General features: G+C 46.2%; 1 protein-coding gene across 11 annotated transcripts in view; it reads right to left on the bottom strand.

Moving 5' to 3' along the window:
* MYH10 (myosin heavy chain 10) overlaps nucleotides 1-20,019 on the bottom strand; it is a 123,749-nt gene that overhangs the window by 79,356 nt on the left and 24,374 nt on the right. For 8 of the 11 annotated variants that reach the window (XM_044391734.3, XM_057311324.1, XM_044391733.3 and 5 more), the window contains exons 4-6: nucleotides 16,847-16,874; nucleotides 832-934; nucleotides 192-221 (exon numbers count right to left, since the gene is read on the bottom strand). In XM_044391734.3, coding sequence (XP_044247669.2) covers nucleotides 192-221; nucleotides 832-934; nucleotides 16,847-16,874 — 161 coding nt within the window. The remainder of the gene's footprint in view (nucleotides 1-191; nucleotides 222-831; nucleotides 935-16,846; nucleotides 16,875-20,019) is intronic. The other 3 variants (XM_057311325.1, XM_026520952.4, XM_048226464.2) reach the window with 1 other exon arrangement.

The following is a 20,019-nucleotide window of genomic DNA, read 5'->3' as shown; positions in this document are numbered from 1 at the left end:
AAAACAAATTTAAAGCAAGAGGGCATGCTGCTGGCAAAAGAATACGTCTCTAAGCGACAAATTTCCAAAATTAAGTTTTCACAGGGGAGGTCACTCAGAACCAACCGTATTTGCTTTTAACAGAGACTCGATCTAGAGACAGAAATTAGTGCGAGCATTCAGGACTAAGAAGCATAGAGAAAAGCACTTGCCTGATGTTTCACTGGTTTAGGTGATTCCTGCTGTTTGTTACAAACAGATAAACGCAAACGTTAGCGAGTCGGGCTCTTTCCCTGAGCAGGGAGCCACATCCAAAGCACCAGGTCAACGTGCAGCTCAGAACCATGAAAGCAGGTGTGGCTGGGTCACCTGCCACTTCTGCAGATCTATAAGTTTAAGGATAGCGGACTCTCCTGTTCTTACCCCTCTTCTATTATCAACTGCCCCCAAATTTCTACCCCTGCCTCAAACTGCGGTGGGCAGTAGAAACAGGCTGCGGTCCACTTTCAGGAAGAACTGCTAACGATACTTGAGGATCTTCCTTTGGTGGAAATAAGAAATCTTCACCAGCACTGCTCATCGATCGTGAACAGTTCTTCCCAAAGCTTCTCAAGGAATTAGGCTTCAAGCTATAACCGTCAATTCCAGTTGGCCTGTGCAAATACCTAGCTCATGGAAATTTCCTGGTCACCTTGCTCCCTCCAGAGCGGAGGAAGCTTCTGGGTGGGGGTGGGGTGGGAGCAGACAAGGGAGCTGTCAGTTCCAGCAGTATGCTGTGCTTCCTGATGCTTGCTTCTGAAATTACCAAAGAATAAGCCTGAGACGTATACAAACAACAGAAGGAAAACTTACAGGAATATTATGGTCCTTCCGTCCTTTATGCGAAGAAGCAACATGAGCAAGGTACTGAATGACCTTCTTAGTATTTTCTGTCTTCCCAGCACCCGATTCACCCCTGAAAGAGACAGTAGCACAGGCCACCTTAAAGAAAGCAGAGCACACACGTTCCCAAATTACAACCGACAAAATTAAATGGAGTTGGAACAAGACTTGGTAGAAAGTAAAAAGAGTGTCAGTAGGGAAAAAAAACCTTACCAGCTGAAGTTAGAAAATTATTTTTTTTAAATGGTATTAAATTAACCCAAACTTTTTTTGGGGGGAGGGGGGAAGATGCAAGACCCAAGATAAGGTTCACAATGCTGTTTTTTCTTGTAGTTTGGGGGTTCCACCAGAGAAGTGACATTTACTATAAAAAAGTTCATGAAAACAATTCCTCGGCCCCAGAAATCCAGCGAACACTGGAAACAGGACTCCTCAAACAGTGAAGATGATTTAATCTGAAGATGCTGAAAGGACTCTGGGGTGCCCACTGATGCTCAACTTCAAGTCCAGACAAGGTTTTCTCGGCACACACACCCGCCCCCCAGCTGATAAATGTTCCTTCCCCCGTGCTACGACACAGAACCTTGTACACACCTCGTCAAACCTCCTCCCAAGGACTGCTGGCCTCACATCCCAGGCTGCCCGAGGCAGAGAGCAGGACCTCGCGCAAGTGTTTACTCTGCATGTGTGTTTGTCAGATTCTTTTTAATCCACATAATCGTGTGCAGTGTCGACACGGAGCCAGTACGCAATTTGTACAGAAAATGAACACTGTGACTTTTGTTACAAACTGGGACAAATGCCACCGCTTTATATGCTTTATGTTTAAAAACAAGGCTGGCACATTTCAAAGGCTGTTTTTTTATTTCTACTCAAGGACTAATCTTGAAATTCAGGTAAGCTGCTAGGCACAGGGATACCTAAGTTATGGCCTTTCTGTTCAAATATTGAAGGCTCCCTAAGATCTGATGAAAGTGAACCTATCTTACCAATTGAGGAGATCTCAATTTGGATTAAAAGAAAATTATCTAATTAGATTTTTCATTAAAAAAAAAAAAGCCCCAGATAAAAAAAAAACAAAACACCCAAAACCCAGAAAACAGAAGAAAAGCACCAGAAACCCGAAGCTATTATGATATACATGGCTGCCTAATAATCCTCTAAGCTTATTTTATCTAAGGCTTCAAAGTCTAATTTTTCTAATATACTCTGACCCGTCCTTGAAAGTATACTCAGAATTGTACCACGAACTGGCCACAACTTTAATTTTTCAGGTTTACTGATTGCATTACCTTAATTCTCTGCGCCCAGATACCTCCAATCTCAACTACAGAGGGTTTGGGCAAAGGGAGCCAAATGACCAACCAGCCGTATATACGGCTTTGAGTAAGGAAGCGATCTTCTTCGGGCCCTCACGCCACCATTTGTACAATGTAGGAACTGTATGAGAGCCTTTCTAGCTACAAGATGTGATGACTCTAGAAACAACCCACTTACTGGTTTATAAACATATTTTATATATGAAGCTCCTTAACCACTATCCATTGTTACATGAAAAATAGTCCCCTTGTGTGTTTTACCATCTAGAAGTTCTGAACTGTAGGTACTCAGACCAAATTTTCTCTTAAGGGTCTTCTGCCTGCTGTTCGTGCTTAAAAAGGCCTTTCCTGCACCAAGATTATATCCATCTGTGCTCTCTTTTTTATAAGATCTATTATTAAATCCATCTGTATTTTTTTCCAGAACTTTGATGGTCTCACTTTTTACAACGAAATCTTTAATCCATCTGGAAAAAAAAAATTAATAGTTTGGGGTAAAAATATAATCTCATTTTGTCCCCAAATGATTCAGCCCACATCCTAGTATCAGCGGTTGGCAAAGACGCTCATTACCCTGTGATCTGAAATATTATATTTACTTCTTATACACACAACTTATGTAAGGCCAGAACCATATTGCAGTAGTTTGTTTTGTTTAAAATTTTTATTTATTTATTTGCCAGAGAGAGAGAGAGAGAGACGGCCAGCGAGAGAGGGAACACAAGCAGGGGGAGTGGGAGAGGGAGAAGCAGGCTCCCAGCAGAGCAGGGAGCCCAATGCGGGGCTCGATCCCAGGACCCTGGGATCACGCCCTGAGCCGAAGGCAGACGCTTAATGACTGAGCCTCCCAGGCACCCCTGCAGTAGTTTTGAAATAGGACTAACCAGAGTACCCAGCATTGTTCTTTAAAAAAAAAAAAAAAAAAAAGTAGTCTCTGAAGTTTATTTTCTCAGATAAACTTCAAATAATTTTGTTCTGCTATGCCTCCCCCACAAATAAACAAGAGGCGGCATTTTGAAGTAATATTAATATGCAGGCTATTATTATTATTATTTAGGAGAGATGAGGTCTTCCTCTCTACCTCTCGGGTACTTTTGTGTTTTCTATGTTCACGAAGCGAGGACCGTGTTTGTCTTACACATCTTTGAAATCCCAGTGCCCAGCTCAGCAGGTGCTGGATATATGAATACAGGTCCTCCTGCACATGTTTTACTAAGTTTACTCCTAGGCTCGGTTTTATATTTTTTATTCCTGCCATTAACGCCCTTTGATTTTCTACCTGGCCTCCACCGGTGCCTGGATAAGGTAATAATTTCATTCACTCAACAAATACTTACAAATCGACCACTGTGGGTTGGTAATTCTCCTGAGTACAAGAGCCAGAGCAGTGAACCTTTGTCTCGGTCCTCATGGAGCTCAAGTTCAGGAGAAAAGAGAGAAGATAAACCACAAAAACAAGAGGAGTGCAGGACGAGAGGACTGCCTTTAAGACAACAAGGAGGTGGCTGGGGGGGGTGGGGGGGGGCCGAGCAGACAGGAGTGGAGGACACCTCCCTGGAGACGGTCCGGGGACAGCCTCCCAAAGAGGAAGAATGGGCCAGTGAAATCGGGGGCACCACGATCAAGTGGATGGAGAGACGAATGCAAAGGTCTTTGCCAGGAACCAGGGTGCAGGTGCAAATGTGGGATTTGACCACCACCAGCGAGGCAGAGAGCTGCAGGGGCTCCGGGGGCAGCAGGAAGCTTCTCGAGTCCCTGGAGAGAATCCAGATCTTATTCAAGCGTCATTCCTCAAGAGCTAGGATAGTGGTTTCTCTATGTTTTGTTAACTTTATTCAAAATACTTTATACAAAATACTTAGTGTTTCAAGGCTAATCATGATGTTGGCGGCTGGCTTCAAACAAATAATTTTTCTGTTACGCGAAGAAACGAGCCTCTCATTTAGACTGATGATGACTTGTCTCGAAAATAGTTGATTGTTCCCTTTCTGCTTAGTTGTGCCTCTGTGGTTTCTCCACTAACTCCTCTCAATTGGACATGCTTCAGTGTGTCCTGAACACGTTTTTTCCCCTCCCTGTCACACTCACTGGGCGGTGCTTCAACAGCTGCTTAGAATCTCGGCGACATTTTTGTATACTTCAGGTCTAAGGGGACCTTGACACAGAAGACGTTGCGGCAAAGATAGATATTACTAGTGAGCTCCTGAGAGGGGAGATGGAGAATTGCATAGTCCCCGTCTTTAAATGTGGACAGTAGCTTCTAACACAGAAGACTGTGGTGAAGAAAGAACACGGGCCATCCAAGGCACATCGTCAGCGGCCAGGGAACATCACCCATTACTGTCCACTCAGCTGCTCACCTACCGCTCAGGGGGTAATTTGGGTTACTAAGCCCTGAACTACTTTATGAATCTACAGCGCCCTTGTTAATGGTTAAGAATGTGGGTTATGGTGTCAAGATGACCCACCTAGATTGAAATCCTGTCCCCTGCTTTCTAGCTCTGGGGCTTTGGGCGAGTGACTCAGCTCTCTGGGCTTCATTTTATACTCCGTTCAATGAGAGACTCGGTACATCACAGGCCCGGGAACACACACGTAAGGAGCCTAGCACTGCCCCCGGCCAAAAGGCTCTCGGTAAACGGCAACAGTGCTAGTAAGTAGGTATGAGGAGGATGGAGGTATTAACAGAAGTAAAAAACAAAAAACCAAAAAAACAAACAACCAAAAAACAAAAAACAAATTATCCCAGATAATCCCCGATGTGTATATGAAAGAGGTGGCACAATCAAAGGCATAGAATTAGAATTCTCGGAAACAATTTTTTAAAAAGGAAAATGGCACATCTGTCCCAGACAGAGGCAGAGAAATAAAAGCAGTTTGGACGGAGTAAAGACGTGAGGGAGCCAAACAGAAAGCTCAGCAGAAGTCTCCCCGAGTTTGGAGAATCCTCAGAGAGGCGAGCAACAGAACAAGACCTCAGAGCCAGGATGATAAAGGATCTGTTCTCGTTTCCACCAACAAAACCAGATCCCCCGAAGAAGTCGCTCTACACTGGAGATGCTGCTGGCTTCCATGCTGGTCCACGCAGTGAAGTGTGAGCTCAACGAGAGGGTGCAGGACAGCAGGACAGATCAGGGGTTTCTAGCTGGAGGTACTCCAGTTTTCTAGAGAGGTCTATGGCCCTCAGTGGTTTCTCAAAGAGGTGCACGATCCAAAACGAAATGTAAAAACCAACAGCACTAAGGAGGGGGAAGCAAATCGTTGACACGTGATCAACTCTGGGATCTTTCTTGGACCCCCTTCTGGACCATGGGTACATTTCCCCAACGAGAAACTCCTCACCCAGATCTTAACTGCTTCTGTTTTTCTTTTCTGGATACATCAACTTCACTCTAGTTTCAAAAACACCCTCGGCCTGAACGTCTCCCTTCAGATGACGACCTCCATTTGAAAACCAACCACGCGAATCCCACACGCGACATTAGCTGTTGATTTCCTACAGTCTCAAAACTCTGTTCTGTTAGAAAGCAGCTTATTAGCAAGAGCAGAGGTTTTGTGGTCAAGACGGTGTGGGTTCAGTCCTCCATCCCACTAACATTAGGGTCAGCCTTGGCTACCGGGACCTGTAATCGGAGCTAAGAGAGCTACTGCATGATTCATGCAGGGACCACCTGCAAAGAGGTTAGTCCCTTTCGGGGCATATTTGCCGAGAACATTTTAAATTTCATTCACAGGCTGACTTGCATACTTCCTTCTCCCCTGTAACTTAGCTCCTATCATTGAGATGCACCTACAATAATCTAAAAATTCCCCCAGTTTTAAGACTGGAGCACTTCTAAAGCAAAGGATCATCCAAAAAGCAAACTGTGGTCTAGAGAAAGCTGCTGACGGTCTGGCCTGGGGTCACCGAGCTAGCTCAGGGTGGATGAGAAAGAACACCAGACAGCTACTGAACAACATGATGGCTTTCCCACTGCGCCACACTATGGCCTTGCATGTGGGTTTTAAGTATTTTTTAAAAGCAATTTTAAAGACTGAGAAGAAGGTAGAGGCTTCCCATATACCCTCTGTGGCCACACATGCGCAGTCTCCTCCATTATCAACATCACTAAAATGGGACAGTTTTTACTAAGGATGATGCTATATCATGATCGCCTAAGGTCCAAAGTTTCATTAGGATTCACTCCGGGTGTCGTACACTCTGTGGGTTTAGACAAATATGTAACAACTCATATCTACTATTGTAATATCATATGGGATATTTTCACTGCCCTAAAAATCCTCTGCGCTCTGCCTGTTCACCTCCCCTCCCTCCCACACCCCTTGCACTGTCTCTGTGACTGGAATCAGTCTGGATCCTTCTCAGATTGGCTTCTTTCACATACTAATACACATTCAGGGTTCCTCCAGGACTTTTTATGGGTTGAGAGCTCATTTGTTTTTAGTGCTGAGTAAGGCTCTTGTCATCTGGACGTACCACAGTTTATTCATGCACCTGAACATCCTGGTTGCCTCCTAGTTTGGATAATTATGTACAAAGCAGGTTTTTGCGTAGGCATAACTTTAACTCCAATGGGTAAATACTAAGGAGTGGGATTGGTGGGTCATGGTAAGAATATGCTTAGTTTTAGGGCACCTATGTGGCTCAGTCGGTAAAATGTCCAACTCTTGATTTTGCTCAGGTCATGATCTCAGGGTCGTGAGATCAAGCCCCATGTTGGGCTTCATGCTGGGAGTGGAGCCTGCTTAAGATTCTCTTTCTCACAAATAAACAAATCATAAAATGAGCAGAAGATATGAACAGACACTTTTCCAATGATGACATACAAATGGCTAACAGACACATGAAAAAATGTTCAAAATCATTAGCCATCAGGGAAATTCAAATCAAAACCACACTAAGATACCACCTTATGCCAGTTAGAATGGCAAAAATTGACAAGGCAAGAAACAATTGCTGGAGAGGATGTGGAGAAAGGGGATCCCTCCTACATTGTTGGTGGGAATGCAAGTTGGTACAGCCACTCTGGAAAACAGTATGGAGGTCCCTTAAGAAGTTAAAAATTGAGGGGCGCCTGAGTGGCACAGCGGTTAAGCGTCTGCCTTCGGCTCAGGGCGCGATCCCGGTGTTACGGGATCGAGCCCCACATCAGGCTCTTCCGCTATGAGCCTGCTTCTTCCTCTCCCACTCCCCCTGCTTGTGTTCCCTCTCTCACTGGCTGTCTCTATCTCTGTTGAATAAATAAATAAAATCTTAAAAAAAAAAAAAAGAAGTTAAAAATTGAGCTACCCTATGACCCAGCCATTGCACTACTGGGTATTTACCCCAAAGATACAGACATAGTGAAGAGAAGGGCCATATGCACCCCAATGTTCATAGCAGCATTGTCCATAATAGCCAAATCATGGAAAGAACCGAGATGCCCTTCAACAGATGAATGGATTAAGAAGTTGTGGTCCATATATACAATGGAATATTACTCAGCTATCAGAAAGAACGAGTTCTCAACATTAGGAGCAACATGGACGGGACTGGAGGAGATTATGCTAAGTGAAATAAGTCAAGCAGAGAAAGACAATTATGATTTCTCTCATCTATGGAACATAAGAACTAGGAAGATAGGTTGGGGAAGAAAGGGATAAAGAAGGGGGGGTAATCAGAAGGGGGAATGAAGCATGAGAGACTATGGACTCTGAGAAACAAACTGAGGGCTTCAGAGGGGAGGGGGATGGGGGAATGGGATGGACTGGTGATGGGTAGTGAGGAGGGCACGTGTTGCATGGTGCACTGGGTGTTATATGCAACTAATGAAGCATCGAGCTTTACATCGGAAACCAGGGATGTACTGTATGGTGACTAACATAATAAAAAAACATTAAAAAAAAAATTCTCTTTCTCCCTGCACACCGACACCCTCACTCACTCTCAAAAAAGAGTATGCTTAGTTTTGTAAGAAACCCACAAATGGTCTTCCAGAGTGGCTGCACCATTCTGCATTCCCACCAGCAACGAATGAGCGAGCATTCTTGTTCTTCCACATCGTCATCAGCATTTGGGGTTGTCAAGGTTCTAGATGCTGGCCACTCTAGGTGTGTAGAGAGGACACGTGGCGTGGAACATCTTTTCATAGGCTCTTTGGCCATCTGTGTTATGTTCTTCAGTGAGATGTCTGCTAACGTCTTTGGTCCACTTTTTAAATAAGGTTGTTTGCTTTCTTACTAAGTTTTAAGAGGTTTTTTTGTTTTGGATAACAATCCTCTTTGTCAGATGTGTCCTTTGAAAATATATTTTCCCAGGGGCGCCTGGGTGGCGCAGTCGTTAAGCGTCTGCCTTAGGCTCAGGGCGTGATCCCAGAGTCCTGGGATCGAGCCCCACATCGGGCTCCTCCACTGGGAGCCTGCTTCTTCCTCTCCCACTCCCCCTGCTTGTGTTCCCTTTCGTGCTGCCTCTCTGTCAAATAAATAAATAAAATCTTAAAAAAAGAAAAAAAGAAAATATTTTCTCCTAATCAGTGGCTTATATTTTCATTATTTGGACATTGTCTTTAGCAGACAAGTTTTTAATATTAATGAAGTCCAGATTATTTCTTTCATCAATCACATCCATTGTGTTGTATCCAAAAAACCATCACCACCCCCAAGATCATCCACATTTCCTCCTCTGTTATCTTTAAGTAGGCTCTATGCCTTGTGTGGAGCCCAACACGGGGCTTGGACTCACTACCCTGAGATCAAGACTTGAGCTGAGATCAAGAGTTGGACATTTAACCTACTGAGCCACCCAGGTGCCCCTCCTCCTATGTTATCTTATAGGAGCATTACGGTTTGGGTTTTACATTTAGGTCTGTGATCCATGTTTTAGTTCATTTCTGTGAATGGTGTAAGGCCGGCGCTTAGATGCTCCCCCCCTTTTTTAACCATATGGATGTCCAGCTGTCCCAGCACCATTTGTTAAAGGGCCTCCCTTTGCTTCAAGATGTTACCTTTGATCCTCTGTCAAAAATCTGTCGACTGCATTCATGAGGCCTATTTCGGGGTTTTCACTAATCAATTGTACTGATTCGGTTATCTTAGAACTTTCAATGCAGGTTACTCAGAGCAAGAACTAACGGTTCTAAATCCAGGCTGGCTCGGTCAGCGCCACTTAATGTATTTGTACAGGATAAAATTCCTTCACAAGAAAAGACCTCATCACGTCCCGATAGAAGACTAATGTGAAGCAACCACTGTTTTCCAATTGTTACATCATCAAGTATACTTAAAAGAAGAAAAACTTGAGTTAACCAGCAGTGAGAGTGTCATAAATGTAAACACATTCTTTAAAAAGGGAGCTTAGAGAACAGAAACATTTCCTTACCAAGGTGACTGCTCTGTGAATTTTAATTCTAAGGAGAGGAAAAATCAACACGATGATATGCTCTTAATAGGATTTCACTGCCGATGACATGGAATCAAGTGTGGAGAACACAGCTTTCTCATGACAAAGGAAACCCTGAGAGTCTTCACCAGGGACCTTGGCAGGACATGAGAACAAGGACCAGGGCGCTGGACCAGTAAGTGGGGACCCACACTGCCTGGCCTGGGTCTGCAGAGGGAAAGCCTGGCTGGGTAGTAGTAGGCAGAGGAGGCCAGAGGGGAAATGAAGATGTTCATCCTTTTGGAGGAAAAGTAGAGAGTAAGTGATTAAAATAGTAAAGCTTAGAGAGAGGCTATCAAACTACCTAAGTGTATTTAAAAAAAACAAAAAACAAAAAACAAAAAACATTGCTTCCGGGATGCCCGGGTGGCCCAGGTAGTGGAGTGTACAACTCTTGGTGTCAGCTCAGGTCATAATCTCAGGGTTATGTATAGTATACAAAGATTCTATTAATAGAAAATAAAATTGACTAAATAATTAATCTCACCCAGGAAACTTAAGTAGCTTGGCTGTGTGCTAAGTTTTAAAAGATCCCAGTTATACATCCTTGGATTTCCTTATTTGACGAGTACTCAGAGGCACCACAGAGTAGAGCCTATTCTCTCAAATCTAAGATACATTGTTTCACATTTTCACATTTCTCAAGTCACAATGTAGCTTATAACAGATATGAACAAGAAAAATATTATTAAATATCATAACCAGGAGCATCCAAGAATTAAGAAAGTGTGCTGAGGCGAAAAGAGGTGAGGGTAGGGTTCTGCTGGGAAACTTTCTTCCAGGGCGTCGGTAATGTTCTCTATCTCAACAGAGGTTCAGGTTATACAAAGAGCTCTGTAAACATATTATTTAAGAGTTGTGCATTTCATTATACACAAATTTTAGCTCCAAAGATAAAGATGTAAATACTGGACTTCAGTTATAATATTATGGACACTGAGGTGTTTAAGGGGAAGTGTACTGATGTCTGCAATTGAACTTGAAATAAATTAAATGAAGGGACTGATAACTCATCAAAGTGGTATAAAAATTACTAAGCTGAAGATATCTATCAGCAGCCACACAAGGAAACATTACCTAACCTTAAGAAGAGCCTCCTGAAAATACAGCTGTCAATCATCCCAGTTAATGTCCTGACTGGGAAAAGACACACCCAGGAGGTACAAAGTCAGCGGTCTGTCAGCATGGTAAAGCCCAACAGAACCCTCCGTACTTTCTCCTTGAAGCCCTAATCTTTTTTTTTTTTTAATCAAGTTTAGCATAGAAGTCTTTTATTTCTGGTTACTAGGCAAGACGCTCATCACTGAGTACTCCCATGTGCGTGTGTAGGTAAATGTAGCCTTTTCTCCTATTAATCTATGGCCAGTTAACTTGCAAAGCCCCAGGTGCAGGACACAAGCTGGAAAAAGAAAAATTTTCCTCCTGACACAAAAGATAAAATGTTCAATGGACGGGTAGGAGATGAACAGATCAATCTATCATACAGCAAATACACTAAATTATTAATGGTAGAATCTAGGTTGAGGGATATATGGGCCTTGGCTCAAAATTCTTTCAACTATATGTTTGAAAATACACAATAAGACACTTGGACAAGTTAAAAGGAAGAAAAAAGGTAAGGTACTTGCCGACTGCTACTCTGTGCTCAAGAAGAGAGAACCAGACGCTATGAGACTCACCCCAGAAATCCAACCTATTGAGGACAAAGAAGTCTAAAATGACCCTAATTACAAATGCCTGCAGAGGTCACTTCTGGTGACAAAAGTAAATTAGTGTTCACGAACCTTTCATCCTATCAACAGCAATCATTCTCTCCCTGAGTGTTTCCTGCTTCCAGTCCTCATCAAAAATGGTCACGCAGGGGCGCCTGGGTGGCTCAGTTGGTTGAGTGTCTGACTCTTGATTTCAGCTCAGGTCATGATCTCAGAGTCGTGAGTCTGAGCCCCGTATTGGCTCCATGCTGAGCGCAGAGGCTGCTTGCGATTCTTTCTCTCTCTCCCCATCTGCCCCTGCCCCCAACTCGTGCTTGCTTGCTCACTCACCCACTCTCTCTCAAATAAATGAATGAAATGGTCACCCCAGCTCCCAAACTGCCCACTCGAGCTGGCTCCCAGCTTACTGTATGTGGAGTTACGCTCACCAGACACTGCGGACAGGAAACACACAAATTCTCTTCTGCTCTAGCTCATGAGCAGAACGTAGCTCATTTATTCTACTCATTTCATGGAGAGTTCCAGTGCCTAGATTCTTGTGTGACTATTAACTGACAGATGAAATGAAGAATGTGCCTGGTCTTTGTCCCTGGTTCCTGGGAGGGAGCTGCGTTAAGTCCTTGGAAAGTCTCTGTCATTCACGGTGAGCCCTGAGATCTTGTGTCAATGAGGTGCCTCATGGCAGGCCCCTGGATAGTTCCAGGATGGGCACTGGCCACGCTGGAAGACCAGTCGAGTGCTCAGAGGTTTGGGCATCGAGCCATGGCAATCACCCCAATATCCCGGGAAGGGAGAGGGGCTGGAGACTGAATTCAAGTACATGGCCAATGATTCAATCAATCCTGCCTGCTTAACAAAAGCCCCTTAAAAACTCTAGACTCTGAAGCTTGGGTGAGCTTCCTGGTTGGTGACAAACATCGATGTGCCAGGAGGGGAAGTGTCCAGAGGATATGGATGGTTTACATTTGGGACCCTCCCAGGCCTCACCCTGGCGGTCTCTCCTTCTGGATGGCTCTGATTTGTCATCCTAGTGAACTATCAAACCCAAGGGGGTAGCAACCCCCCAAATCTGTAGCTGGTTGGTCAGAAGTGCAGGTGGCCTGGGACCCCCTAAGCTTATGGCTGGGGTCCACAGTGCCAGCACTGGGCAGAGGAGTAGGCCCTGGGTGGTCCATGTCAAAACTGCATTGCAACAAATAATCTTTAAAAGACACTGCAGATCAGGTTCTAAATAATGGACTTTTTTGAAGAACACGAGCCAGTGAAATAAAAAACAAAAGAAAACAAAAAGTGAGAACACTATTCTAGAATACAGAATTGAAATGAAAAGACCTAAGGCAAGGACCACAGATTTTAAAAGTTATAAAAAAATGTGTTGAGAACCATTACTGAAAACTGGATCCTATATTAGATATTATGGAACCAATATTGACCTTTGAAGTGTGATGACAGTCTGAGGTTACGTGGGAATGCCCTCGTCCTTGGGAGACACCTGCTGAAGAATCTCAGGGTGTCAGGAGGTCTGCAATCAACTTGAAAATGGCAAGAAAAAAAAAGTGCTGGTGTGTATAGAGAGAAAACTGACAAAGCGAAGGGTATATAGCCATTGAAAGTATTATTTTGTCAACTTAAAGTAGGCTTGAATTTTTAAAAAATAAAAACTTGGGGAAACGTATCAGCAAAAGTTTTAAAAAGGGAAAAATGTGGTAAAAAAAATTTTAAATCAAGGAAGCTGGGTGATGGACATATGGGGGTCCCATACCATTCTACTTCTGTGTAAGTTTTAAGTTTCAAACTAAAATGCCTTTTAAAAACGCTATCAGTTGGGGCGCCTGGGTGGCACAGCGGTTAAGCGTCTGCCTTCGGCTCAGGGTGTGATCCCGGCGTTGTGGGATCGAGCCCCACATCAGGCTCTTCCGCTATGAGCCTGCTTCTTCCTCTCCCACTCCCCCTGCTTGTGTTCCCTCTCTCGCTGGCTGTCTCTATCTCTGTTGAATAAATAAATAAATAATCTTTAAAAAATAAAAAAATAAAAATAAAAACGCTATCAGAAAGGTTTTCCCTTGAAAACATACAGTATCACCAGTAATCTGTACTTTAGCCTGTTGTCTCGGTTCCCTCTTCATTAAGTGATTCATTCTTTCATTTGACATTTTATCTGTTTCCGAAGTACGTTCTATGTTCAGAACAGGGTGCCAGGGTATCCAGGGTTATTAAGGAGCAATCGAGGTAAGTCACAGTTCCCACCTTTCCATGTAGTTGTAAAACACGGTCTGAGTGACCCAAATACAGAACCAAGAATGGCCCCGGATATAAAAAAGGGCCCCAGGAGAGAAAAATCGATGTGCGGAACCTGTCATGTAGGTGGGATTCAATTTGAGGAGATTTCCTCCCCGGAGGGAAGGAGAGGCTAAAGGCATGAAGCCAGCTGGGATCCAGACCAGAGCTATGGGACCGGATCGGACAAGACAGAAATGCCCCGCAGTGCGGTCAGAAATGGGGGCCAGCAGACGGAGTCGTCAGAGGGCACCCTGACATGTTGGGCCTGGAGTCCTGAAACACAGGAGCGGATGGCCAAAGTCAGGAAACCGGGTGATGCACCGTGTGTGTGTGTGAGAGATGCACGGGAATGTAGGCCAATTTTTCGGCATGTTGAGTTCAAGCCGACGTTTGCTCCCTACTTCACACCATATGTTCCAGTTACACGAAAATCCTTGAAAACTGCCTGGTGCCACTCCTCACCTGCTGCCCTCCACACCTGCAGGCTTCATGGGGCCTCCCTTGTCCACTCTGCACACGGATTCTTCCGGAAGCCACCAGGGAGCGTGAGAAACGCATCCGGTTGCGAGCCTGCCCACCCGAGCTAGCAATGCACTGAAAGCCATAAGCACCAGCCACCGCTGCCGCCCCAGAGGCCCAAGCTGCTCCCCCCACCCCCCGCCCCCAACTCTTGGGAATCTTTCAGGCTCATGGCCCTGCCATCCTTGTCCCTGTTCAGTGCCCAAGACATCGGCTCCTCGGGTCACTCTGCATTCTTACAGTCTGCTCCCACACTGTCCTCTCTCCCAAGCCCCACTATCCTCCCTCCCCGTTTCTCCTGCACACTCTGGGATCCCCATTCCAGAGTGAGCAAAGTCACCCACATTCTCCGCCTCTTCACTGATTGCTCCCTAGGACCCCCCTCCCCCGTGAGGACCACCCCTTCTCTCCCCTCCCCCCAGACCTGAGTCAGGAGCAAAGTCCTGCTTGCTGTTTCCAGACCTTCGCAGGGGAAAGAGCCCCACCCCCACCCCCTGCCGCCCCACCTCTGGATTGCTCTCACCCAGGGAGATTACTAAAAACAAAAACCTCTACTCGTTTCAAAAAAGCAAGCACTTTTTATTCCAAAAAGAGTGGCAAGGATATTATCTGGGAACGAAGGACACTCCTCTAGGTGAAATCATTCAGCTTTACGAAGGGCTGATACTTCAGCACATGTGTGTGCGTGTTGCGCGCCCGCGCGTGTGTGCATGCGTGATGTGCGTGCGCGCGTGTGCGAGGCCAAGCCCCTCCTCTCCGCATATGCTGGACATATCCTAGACCCCGCCCCTAGGCGCCCTCAATTCCAGTGAGCACCTCGGGCCTCTCCAGCCACTCACTCCCGTGGCCGCACCGCCCACTCTTCTGCTCTGACACCAGTACCCCCAACATCATTTGTTCTATTCCGTCAAGACCCCTAGGGCTCTGTCCCGACCCGTCTACTTCCTCCCAACACCCCGCTCCCCTTTGCCCGTACCCCACTGCGACAGCTTCTCCCAATGTTCTCCGTTCTCTTGCTCCGCGGTCCCCCACCTGCAGAGACCGCACTTGCTCCATGTTCTGAGCACTGGGTGTGGTTCCACCCCACCGCTCTCCTGGCGGAGGGCTGCCTACAGCAACGGCCCCAATCGTCTCCCGCCTGCTCTGGCTGCTCCCTGTGGCAGCGCTTCCCACAGCCAGCCCGGCCTTGGCCGTGTGTCCCGCTTGGGACTGGGAAGACAGCAAACGTGGCAGGAGCAGGAACTCGAACAAGGCTCACGCGCTGGAGCTCCCCGTCTTGCTGCTCCTGGAACCTTGCCACGGTGTAAAAAGCCGGGGGCAGCCCGCAGGAGAAAGCGAGGATACGCAGACGTGAAGGCAAGGCACCCCAGCCCGCACCTGGCCGCAGGTGCAGGAGTGGGCCCAGGTCCGCGGAACCGCCCACCTGAGCCCGACCCAACTGCCCAGAGAAGTATCTGAAGCCATGAAGTTTCAGGGTGGTTGGCTGCTCGGGAAAAGCTAACTTGTACAACCCCAAGGCTAAACGACACTAGGAGAAAACGTATACAACAAGCAGACCGGGCCGTTATTTCTACCTCTCCTCTCCCCTCTTGTATCAGATACCAGAGTTGCGACATCATCAAAAAGAGAAGCCATAGACAAGAAGTTTCCAGCCCCCTATTTAAACTCGCCCACGGTAAACACTCCACCGCTAACAGCAAAACTCAGTCTCCGACCACCGCCTTTTGCGCTCTCCCACTATTTGAGAGTAGCAGGCCTACACCTGGGGTTTGGGGTTTTAATTTTTCCACTTCCCCATCGTTTCCCAAGTGTTATCTGACCTCCGCGTGGGGCTCGCTCTGCCTCCAGGCTTCTGCTGTGCTGGCCGTGGCCACGGACATACACCCTCCTGCCTCTTCGGCCTCCCTCACCTCTGCCTGACCCCTGAATGTGCCTTTCATCAGGGCTCCACACTCGGCCTTCTCCCTCCCCTCCTCCTGAGGTTAGCCTTTCTCACTGGCCTGCACTGACAGTCAGGTCTCAGCGCCTGGGGCAGCCCTCTCCTGGGCTCCACATCCAGGCAGGCAGCGTGGCAGCTCGCCCGGCTGAGAAGGGCTTGCAGACTCCACAGCCAGTGTCCTCACCCACACCCACGGTCTCCACTCAGGGCAGACACCTCGGCCCCTCCAGTAACTCCCCCTGCACACTCGGCAGGTCTCCTTGCTCCCCTCCAGGCGCAGTCACACCTCTGCCTGAAGTCACCACCAGCTCTTGCCTGCAATGCCAGACGGACTTCGCATCGGTCTTCCGATCCATTTTCCAACCACACTGCAGCCGGGCTGGTCTAACGAGCCTTTTCTAAGGCACTCTAATGGCGTCTTGCCGTGGATATGGTTTCATTCACTCCCCCACGCTCTAGCACTCAGCACACGAGACACATGACCGTCGGTCACGGGTACCAGGTAATGTGGACACGCTGCTGAAATGTCCAGGAGGCCACCAGGTGCACATGTAAACTAAAGACGTAGTTTCACAGAGAAACACTGAGAAATGTGGGAGACGCCCGGTGTGACGGCCAAACAGTGACCCCCAATTTAAGCAACCTGTATCATCTTAGTCTTAAAATGATAACTGCAAGGTTCACATCAAATTCTTAAAATTACTGCTCTATTTTCCCCCTCCCCCAATCCAAAAAACAAAAAACAATTGGCTTTAGTTTCCAACAGAATCAAAAACAAGTCCAAACGTTATTTACTTACGTGCAAAGAATTGACTGGTCCTCACGATCTATAAAACAAAACAAAACAAACAAAAAAACAAGGTGACCATTTGCCTGCTTTTTTAGACTTGATATAATAAAGTTGCAGTCACGGCCCACATCACGTTAGGAACTCTGCTCCTCTCCCGCAACGCCTCCCCACCCCCTTATATATTCCTAAATCAAGTCCCGTGCTCTTGTGGGGTAAACAACGGCCTGGGCTTCGAAGGCTTTCTGTGCCTCATCAACCTTGATGCTCACGCCCTGCTGCGCATCAGCTTCACCTGAAAAGTCCTACAAAGATGCGTCCCCAGGGCTCCTCCCTCACTGAATCATTTTCAAGGGGGGTAGGGACTGAAACGCCCTCTATAAATAAGCTCCCCAGGTGATTCTGATGCAGGGTCAGGTTTGGAAACCACTGCCTTTCAGAACGGCTTCTTCTAGAACACCCACAACCGGAGAGGAACTGTTATTAACTTGACCTTAAAGGACAAAAAAATAATCATAATCACACGCTAAATGGAGAAGGTTGAAGGGGGACAAACACCTGCATGAAGTTTAACCACCTTCTCGAGTTCAAGCCGTATACATTTCAAAACCACAAAAGAACATGCCATAGGAAAAAAGCAAACATGATTTTAAAGTGATGAACGATTTGAGTCTTCAGCTCCATTTTTCAGAGAAAAAGGTAAAATTCAACCCCACGTCCAGCCCACGGACGAACCCCCAGTGTGGGATGTAGGACTTGCAATCACTCATGAGCCTGAGTATCTTTTTAACAGGTGAGAAATGTTCCTGGAGGGGGTTGGGGAATCCACCCAAGTCCCGCAGCTGCTGAGGGGCAAGGGCTGGGGCCTGTCTGCCTCTGGCACCTGTGTTGTCAACACCACTAACCAAGCTGACCGCTGCTTAGATGGGGACTGTGCTCACAGGGCCTGGCCCAGCGAGGTCTTTGGTCACTGCTGTGCCTGCTTTCCCTCAGGTGACTGCCATCGGGGACCCGATAAGGGTCTCACAGTGGTTCAGGCGTAAACAGTCGTTATCAAAGAAAAATCAAGAGTTCATTCACTCTGTCAGAATATTAAAATAAACAAATGCACGCGTATATTCTGTGTATACACTAAGTTCTACAAAGTGCCATCTTTACCTCTGACTAGCTGCTAACCACCATTGTATCCCTCCCTCCGGCTGCACAGGCACCATTCCCAGAACCAGGCTGACCCCTGCCTCCTTTACTGGGGTTACTGGTTCACTTTCCCAGGGGCCACACCATGCCCTTCCTTCCACATGCTCTCCCCAGACCCACAGCCACTGTGTCTCCCCACGTGTTCTTCTGCGCTCAGCTCAGCTGGGGCCCCTCTGGGGACGCTTCCCAGACCTCCTCCTCCTGGTTTCTCACTGTGTCCTTTTTTTAACCCTATTCTGGAGTTAGACAATACCGCCAATTGCCTGCCCCCTAGAACAGCCTGAGATCAAGCTGTCTTCTGTTCTCACCCACTCTGGCAGTTAGCCTTCGTGAGGGTGGCTGAGCGCTGGGCACTGGTGAGACCGTGGGCACTGGGCTCCTCTGTGCTCGTCCCCCCCCGCTGCTGCACTCACTTCGTCTATACATGCAGTACCAATACCTTGCTGGCCTCAGTTTCCTCACCTAGGATACCAGGATTTTATCAAGTCCTTGCTTATTCACTGTAAATAGGAGCCCCCAGGCCCCTATGTTCTCCAGCAACTTCTATAGAACTCCAGTACACCAAGTTTTTTATGGCTTTTCCAAACTAGTTCACACATTAGAAACATCAAAATGCATACGAATTAACCAAAATTCAACTGCCTCCTAATTAGTTCAGAATGGCTTTCTTCCTGCCTCTCTACGGGCTCATTACCATTGAAGTCGGAGACCCACACAACCACCGCCTACCCTTGAGTTCTGCTCCATACTTCACTCCCCATGCTTCCCCCCGCCGGCCCAATCAAAACCAGAACAACTCTGCTAGCCACACTTATTGATCCTCCATGTTTGTCTGTCTGGTCTTATATGGCTTTGGGCCTCAGTTTCCCTATCCATGCAATAAAGGTATGGGCTTGATCACCTTCAAGGTTCTCTCTAATGGTGATCCCACCACTCCTCCTTTGCTTCATGAATCCTCGTCATCCTTCAAGGGCCAACTAAAGCAGTATAACAATGCACAATGACCTTAATCTCTAAAAACCTGTAAATAGAACCAAAGCCTCATACTGATATTTAAGGGAAACAATTATACTTTCAAAAATGCAACTAGCCTTCTGAAGACTACAGACTCCTTTCCTAGCTCAGTGTTTTCCAAAGCACCTCCCAAGAATCCCATACAGCAGGTCCTCAATAAATCCACGCCGAGTTAAATCATATTCCAGCAGTGTAGATGGTTTCAAGTCAATGACCTCGGCTCCTACCTTAAAAAACTAAAAAACAGCAAATGGAATTCAAGTTACATAGATGCAAAGAAATGAGAAAGAACAGAAATCAATGAAATGGCCAACAGGGAAAAGAAAAAAAAAGGAACCAAGTTCTGGTTCTTCAACAAAAATCATACAGTTGATAAACCTCTAAGCAAACTGACACGAAAAAGACACAAATTACCAATATCTGAGAATAACTACCCTAAAGCCCAGACTGACGACTAAGATGAAAGGGACAACTTTTTAAAAAGACATAAACTGTTAAAGCTCATTCGAGAAGAAATAACCTGATTGGCCCCCTATCTATTAAAGAAATTGAGTTTGTGGAACTCACAAAATGTCAATGATACCTCAGTTAAAAAACAACTGAATTTGTAATTAAAAAATCTTCCCACAGAGAAAACATACTTCACCGGTGAATTCTACACAACATTTAAGGGGAAAAAAAAAATCATACCAAGCTTTTCAGAAAACTGAAAAGGACTATCTCCCAGCACATTCTCAGAGACAAGCCTTACCCTGACACTGTGACTACAGAGATGTTACAGTACGAGAAAATGGCAGACAAACATCTGTCATCAGCAAGGACACAAAAATTCTTAATGACGTGCCTAGCAGACCCACTCCAGCAATATATACAGATGGGGACACGTGACGAGCAGGTGGTATTTATCCCGCGAGGCAAGGCTCATTCAGCGTCCAAAGGCAAACAATCTAAGTCACCGTATCTACAAAGAACAT

This window comes from Ursus arctos, unplaced genomic scaffold (assembly GCF_023065955.2).
Source record: "Ursus arctos isolate Adak ecotype North America unplaced genomic scaffold, UrsArc2.0 scaffold_14, whole genome shotgun sequence".
NCBI classification, from domain to species: Eukaryota; Metazoa; Chordata; class Mammalia; order Carnivora; family Ursidae; genus Ursus; species Ursus arctos.
The sequence above is the reverse complement of the archived record's forward strand: the minus strand, read 5'-3'. Positions and strand labels throughout refer to the sequence as shown.